The 7,500-nt window shown below is 44.6% G+C and overlaps 1 protein-coding gene across 1 annotated transcript in view; it reads left to right on the forward strand.

Annotated features, from left to right (window-relative positions):
- Positions 1–7,500, forward strand: part of rnf19b (ring finger protein 19B) — a 32,509-nt gene that overhangs the window by 14,658 nt on the left and 10,351 nt on the right. The window contains exons 3-4 of the mRNA XM_063185289.1: positions 5,191–5,390; positions 6,898–7,042. Of these exons, the coding sequence (XP_063041359.1) occupies positions 5,191–5,390; positions 6,898–7,042 (345 nt within the window). The remainder of the gene's footprint in view (positions 1–5,190; positions 5,391–6,897; positions 7,043–7,500) is intronic.

Consider the following 7,500-nt stretch of genomic DNA (forward strand, 5'->3'; position numbering starts at 1 on the left):
CAGTCTGACCTTTCTGTCCTCCTCTCCTCTTGCTTTCGCTTTAAGAGTGCCTGTTCTTTGTTCGCGAGCTTCAGTGAAGTTCCCGCCTCCCCCTTGAGCCTCCCTGCACCCGCACGGAGCGTGAGGTTGATTGACACATGAGGAGAGCCAATCATAGCCACCGTAATGCACTCGTTGTCCTTCTCTCTAGTGCCTGCCTGTTGGTTGCCATGGTGCTGTGTGTGATGCAGGATGAGTAGTGTGTTGCCAGGGGTTACGCCAAAGGCTGCGGTTTGATTAAAGGGACGGTTGCCCATTGGCTGAAGTGGACCATGTGAGATGAGAGGATGCGATGCTGCAACAGTGTGTGTGTGTGTGTGTGTGTGTGTGCGTGTGTGTGTGTGTGTGTGTGTGTGTGTGTGTGTGTGTGTGTGTGTGTGTGTGTGTGTGTGTGTGTGTGTGTGTGTGTGTGTGTGTGTGTGTGTGTGTGTGTGTATTTGTGTGTGTTCTATTTCACCTGTGAGAGCTCATCTCAGCATGTGACACACATTCACACTCATACTGTATAAGCGCACTTAGTACTCACTCACACATGTTGTGCTATCTCTATTCTGCCGTGCGCTCAGCAAATGACACCTCATTCTCGTTTGCTATGAGAGTGCGTAGCATCGCCTCCACATACTGATACTGCACGATGGTGTCACAGTATAAGAGATGCTTGTGGCTTTAGTGGCTGTGCCTGTGTGCCTGTGTGCTCATCCGTTGGTGGGTAACACCAAAGATTCTCTATTCTATTGCATTTAGACCATCTCTGGGAACACTTAATCATAATAGAGGCATGAAAAGTATCATGAATACTTAGTAAATAATTAACTAATGATGAACGAAACATTAACAAATGTTTGTAAATGAGTGGGGAATTATATGTTAATATTTTTGTTTATCAAACATTCATTTTTTTTGTAAATGTATAAAAATACACCGTTAAAAGGTTTAAATGCTTACATCATTATAAAGTGTTACCCGTTCATTTCTTGGTTGGTTGGTTTGGGCACTTCACAGCAGAAGTGGCCTTCCGAGTGGCTGGGCCCGCAGCTTAGCGTGACAGATGGCTAGCTGCTCTGTGTTGTGCCCGTAGTGGATAGAGAGATAGATTCTCCTCCTCCTTTCCATGCACTCTCTGTGGTTTTCACAGCTTTGCACAAGTGCTGACCAGCAGTCTCTCTGTGCCTCTGTCTCTGTCTGTTTCTGTCTGCCTCTGCATATCTCCCTCCCGGTCTCTCTCTACCTGTCCTTCTCTATCTCTCTGCATGTTCTTTTCTCTCTCTCTCTCTCTCTCTCTCTCTCTCTCTCTCTCTCTCTCTCTCTCTCTCTCTCTCTCTCTCTCTCTCTCTGTCTGTCTGTCTGTCTGTCTGTCTGTCTGTCTGTCTATCTCTCTCTCTCTCTCTGTCTGTCTGTCTCTCTCTCTCTCTCTCTCTCTCTCTCTCTCTCTCTCATTCTACCTTCTTCTCTCTTTCTGCAAGAAATGTAATTTCAAATTCTTTGTATGACCAGTGCATGTAAAGAAATTGACAATAAAACCTACTTGACTATGTCTCTGTCTCTACACCACCAACTCCCCATCTTTCACTTCTCTGCATGTTTCTCTGCAAAATCTGAAACTTGAGTGAAGTGAACTGTCTTACACATGCTTGCCCTCCACTATAACCCTGTCTTCACCTCCTGGGTAGATAGACAGACAGACTGACAGACAGAATGACAGACAGACTGACAGACAGACAGACAGAATGACAGACAGACAGAAGACAGACAGAGTGACAGACAGACTGACAGACAGAATGACAGACAGACAGACAGACAGCTTTGCAGTCTTGTTCACAACACCTGTCTGCTTGCACATTTGCAGACAGTGAGAGTTGCATGGGCAAACATTTGTCAAATGTTTTTTTCCCCCTATTATTATCATGATCATTTTTCATTCTCAGAGGGTGTTTATACACTTAAGCAAACAGCCATTCTTCACCAGCCTGTGTTGATGCTGACCCATGTGTTTCAGTTAAGTTGATTATTAATGATAAGAGTTTACACAGACACATTCATATTTTATAGTTCTCAAGCAAACATGTGTGTTTCAACTGTTCACCTTTATTTGAACTTGGCTCTTGTGTGTGTTTGTGTGTGTGTGTGCGTGTGTGTGTGTGTGTGTGTGTGTGTGTGTGTGTGTGTGTGTGTGTGTGTGTGTGTGTGTGTGTGTGTGTGTGTGTGTGTGTGTGTGTGTGTGTGTGTACATGCGCGTGTGTGTGTGTGTGTGTGTGTGAGCAATGAAGCGCAATTTCATTGACATGAATCATAAATGAGATAGGCCTAAGTGATTGAAATGGTAAGATATTACAACAAGCAGCAGCATGTTTTAAAGCTGGTATTAATTAAACTATGAGGCAATCATTGTGCTGTTATGAGGAGGCACAGGTGGTATTCACCTCATGCCTGATCATTCGAGCTCTTGTGATGTATTGTTTGTCAAACAGCCCCACGCATGCAGTGACCTTTTAGCAGGAGACAGACCTTTAGCGGCAGCATAACAAGCTGTTTGAGTGAATGAGTTGGATGAGACAGAGACGTGTGTGTGGGATTTGCCTTTTGTGTGGTTTGGTTCATGAGGGCTATGCTGCCCTCATTAGACGCCCAATTTGGGTTGTCAGGAACTTTTTGTCCCACACACACACCCACACATACGCACACAGGCAAGTGCGCACACGCACACACACACATGCAGACATACACACACACACACACACACGGTACACACACAGAGTTGACGCACACACACACATAGTCTTTAGCACAGAGCTGACACAGCACCCACCCACTTCTCCGCCAGAAGCAGAGCAGAGTCTGCCAGTCGGGTGTCAGGGGCCGTCTGGGCGGCAGGGCGGTGGTGTTGTGTGGGCCTGAACACTTAACAGTCCTCTGCCATCTTATTCAGTGTATATATATACTATACCCACCTTGCACCGTAAAAAATGTAGTGTTAATTCAACACGTAGAGAGGTGATTTAACACTCTCTAGAGTGTATTTGATCCCAGAGTACTCTCTAAGTGCTGAATTAGCACTGCATTTCTTTACTGTGTGACTGGCCTGGAGTGGCTCTATTAAGTAATTAAATAACATGCTGACAAAGACCGTCACGAAGTAAACGAATAAACAAAGAAACAAACAAAGAAATATAAAAGATGTTAGCTAGCTGAGTTCAGTGTTAGAATCAGGGCTCTAAATTAACTTTTTTTTCATCACCAGCCAAAATGGCTAGTAGATGTTAATCTTACTAGCCAAACACACACTCACTAATGGGTGAAAGTGGCTAGTAAGTTGGTCTTTTCTACCAGCCAAACTGAAATTTCACCAGCATTTGGCCGGTTGGCTGGTGTTAATTTAGAGCCCTGTTATAGGAACTATGTGATAGGCCTAGACCAGGGGTGGGGAACCTATGTCTCGAGGGCCATTTGCGGCCCTTGAGGCCATTTTATCCGGCCCCCGATATACTTTTAATGTTATGCAGGTTCACATGAAATATAAAATATTTTGTGAAGGAATCTTACAAAATACATTTGCAATACAATTAAGTCATATTTAGGGGACCTAGAGAAGGTGGGGACTGTTTTAAAGGTGGCTGCCTTCAATGTTGGTTTGTGTTCATAATACGGCCCTTGGAGGACTTTTGTGGCCCTCGGATGGATTTGAAGTGGCCCCTCGAATGAAAAAGGTTCCCCACCCCTGGCCTAGACCTTTACCTCAGTGGTTTTGTTGTTCCTGCGAGGAGGTTGTGAGTTCGAGCCCCTAGTCATCCTGCACATGTTTTTCCTTTACCCGACATGCTTTGACGCTGTAACACTGTATTCATCAGAGGGTCACATGGGTGTTGATGTGTGACGTGATTTGCACATGTCTGTTTGGGTTGTTTATCTGAAGATAAGAGGATCCGGGTAAAGCCAATGCAAATTACTGAAATCATTTTAATATTGGTGAAGACTCTTCCCACAAAGCAGTAGATTCTGATCCACCAGTAAAGGCTTGGTACAGTATGGGCTAGGTCTATTTTGGTTGTGATTTTCTGGAGAAGAGAAGAGAAGAGAAGAGAAGAGAAGAGAAGAGAAGAGAAGAGAAGAGAAGAGAAGAGAAGAGAAGAGAGATTAGATGAGAGGAGAGGAGAGGAGAGGAGAGGAGAAATGGAGGGGGGAGGAGAAGAGAGGAGAAGTTCCGACCAAAGGGGCATCGCAGGGTCAGCTGGCACTGCCACTAACCCTGGTAAACAAACGCAGCACAGCGCTGAGAAGCCCATGTGGCAACCAGTGTCCATGTGGCACCTCTCACTGGTCCACTGACCCGGTCACTATGACCAAGTCAACCTTGCTCTGTGGTTGCTAGGGTACGTCTGTTTGTATAAGAGAGGGACAGAGACACAGGAAGAGACTAAGAGATAAAAGGTCTTGTGTTTATTTGAATATCTCTGTAAATGTTTGTTTGAATGTAAAATGTGTTTATCTTTGTGTGTTTGTGCAATGGGTGATTTGTAGAGGGTTGTCTCTTTGTTTGTTTTCATTTGGTTATATTTGTATTAGTGTTTCTTTGTGCATCTCTGTAAATTTAGACATAAGACAGTGACCATGAATTTCAACCCCTTCCTGTTAAGAGAGGTTGTATCTGTGTGTGTTTATCTGTGTGTCTGTATGTGTGCGTAATGCGGCGTGTTTGCATGTGTATCACTGTGTTTATTTTTGAGAGAGGTGTATGCGTCCAAGTGTACTCCAAGTGTTTGTCCATTTGTGGTTGCAGTTCCCCATGTGTCTGTTTTAGGCACAAGTGAATGAACGAGTGTTTAATCAACCCCATTTCCTCTCCTCCTCCCACTCTTCTTCCTCCTCCTCTTCCTCCCCCTCTCCCTCTTCCCCCTCCGCCTCCTCCTCCTACACCCCCCTCCTCTCTTCCTCTCTTCTTCCCCTCCTCCTCCTCTTCATCATTCTCCCCTTTCTCGCCCCTCTTCTTCTTCCTCCTCCTCCTCCTCCTCCTCCTTCCCCTCTCCTCCCCCTCCTCCTCCCTCTCCCTTCCACTCTCTTCCTCAATCTCCCCTTCCCCCTCCTCCTCCTTCCCCTTTCCTCCTCTCCCTCTACCCTCCTCCTCCTCCTCCTCCTCCTTCTCTTCCTCTCTGCCAGGTTTGCGGTGATCGCCTCCGGCTGTGCCAGCTGCCCGAGGCTGGTGTGCGGGCGCGAGGGCTGCGGTGCAGAGTTCTGCTACCACTGCAAGCAGGCATGGCACCCCAACCAGACCTGCGACTCGGCCCGCCAGCAGAGGGCCATGTCCCTGAGGACGCACAGCAACCACTCCCCCAGCTACTCCGCCGAACATGGCACCAGTAAGTATAATAATATAGCAATATATACAGTAGGGCTGTAACGATACACTCAACTCACGATTCGGTTCGTATCACGATACTTGACATACGGTTCGATAAACCCCACGATTTTCAAAATGTATCTTTTTGATGATTGTTTATAGAGGTTACAAGAGCTTACTAATAATGTTTTGCTTTATTTTAGTTTAAAAGTAAAAAATACATTGATGGGAAGCTTGGAGGCACCATCACATCATATCATGTGGTTATTTTCTGGTCTTAATGGGAAGAGAGCGTTGAAAGGGCGTATCACGATACTGACTTCTTTTATCACGATACAGTATCATGACTCTGCGTATCACGGTTTATCGATTCGATACAATATCGTTACAGCCCTAATATACAGTAGAGTAATGTATACACTACAATAACCACTCACCACAGCCACTCCGCCGAGCACGGCACCAGTAAGTGGAATATGTACAATTCAATATTACAACATAGTAGTACTGTGATGTATACACTACAGCAACCACTCCCCCAGCTACTCCGCCGAGCACGGCACTAGTAAGTATATAATAATAATATAACAATATATACACTACAGTCATTTTTAGCACTACAGCAACCACTCACCCACCCACCTACACTACAGCAATGACTCAGCTGGCTATTCTGCGAGCAGGAGATGAGCAAGTACAAGTTTTTTATTTGTTGTCTTAGACTTCATCAGACTTAGACTTGTGGTTATAGATGCATACACGCATAAATAATAATCAATAAATAAATAATAATAAGGTTGCTCAGTTAATGCATATATGCAGTACTATCTACTTTGTGTCTTACTTGTATTCATAGAGTGCATACTGATATCTAGGTTTACTACTAATTAATATTTAAGACCAGATCCAGTACAATATTTGGAATTCAGAAATGCAAGGTTTATTTGCTTGAGAGAGGGGGAGAGGAGGCCATTAGGCCCCAAAGGCCTGTCCACAGGCCTCCCCACCCCCTCTCTCCAATGAGGTGTTAACGGTACAGGTACAGACAAAGAAGGGGCAAGAAGGGCAGAACAATGCCAGTGGCTGAACTTAAAAAGACCACCACAGGAAATGAGGTCACATGAAATGATGTCACATACAATGATAGTTTTAGCCAATAGCAATCAGCACCAGTGATTCATAACTATCCCCTAGAGGCTTATTGGGAAACGAACCTTTATTGCCTCTTACAAACTAAGAGAGTTGCTCCTTCATGGATAAAACAATGCATGGACATCCAAATGTAATGTATCAGATTGGGGGCAATATTCAGATTCCTTCAATACTGGGTGTATGCTGCTGCCCTCTTAGATCAAGTCTCTTTTATCAAGTGGTACTTGATAGTAACAGCCACCTCTGAATCTTGACTTCCGGGGCAAATGGAACAAACTATTAGTTTCCAAGTCTGCAGTACCACAAATAGGTCATTTTGTTCCTCTACAGGTTTGTTCTGATTATTGTCTTTCTTGTGTTTTTGTTCCTTGCAGATGATGACATCAAGCCGTGTCCGCGCTGCGGTGCCTACATCATCAAGATGAACGACGGCAGCTGTAATCACATGACCTGCGCCGTGTGCGGCTGCGAGTTCTGCTGGCTCTGCATGAAGGAGATCTCCGACCTGCACTACCTCAGGTAGGACACTCACACACACACGTACATGCCCTTACCTATCTTATCTTGAGAATTATTCTATAAGCAATACAGAACCATAGATACAGTTAATTTTATTATCATTACCTCTGCCAAGGAGGGTATGTTTTTGGTCGCGTTGGTTTGTCTGGCTGTCTGTATGTATCTCTGTATCTATGTCTGTCACCAGGATAACTCAAAAAGTTCTGAATGAATTTGGATGAAATTGAAGTTGTTGGAAATGGTGTTGTTGGTTATGACAAAAGGAACGAGTGATGAAATTTTAGTGATAAAAGTTATAAAAAAGATTCTTCACCATTGCGGGAAAGGGTGAATTTTGACATTCCAGTTTCTAAATCCACAAAATCAAGGCAGAAAGACAAATGAAAAAAGAAAGGCAAATGCAGTCAAATGTTCTATCAAACAGCTTCCTTGGCGGAGGTCTGCACTGTCATTTCTAG

This window comes from Engraulis encrasicolus, chromosome 20 (genome assembly GCF_034702125.1).
Source record: "Engraulis encrasicolus isolate BLACKSEA-1 chromosome 20, IST_EnEncr_1.0, whole genome shotgun sequence".
Taxonomy (NCBI): Eukaryota; Metazoa; Chordata; class Actinopteri; order Clupeiformes; family Engraulidae; genus Engraulis; species Engraulis encrasicolus.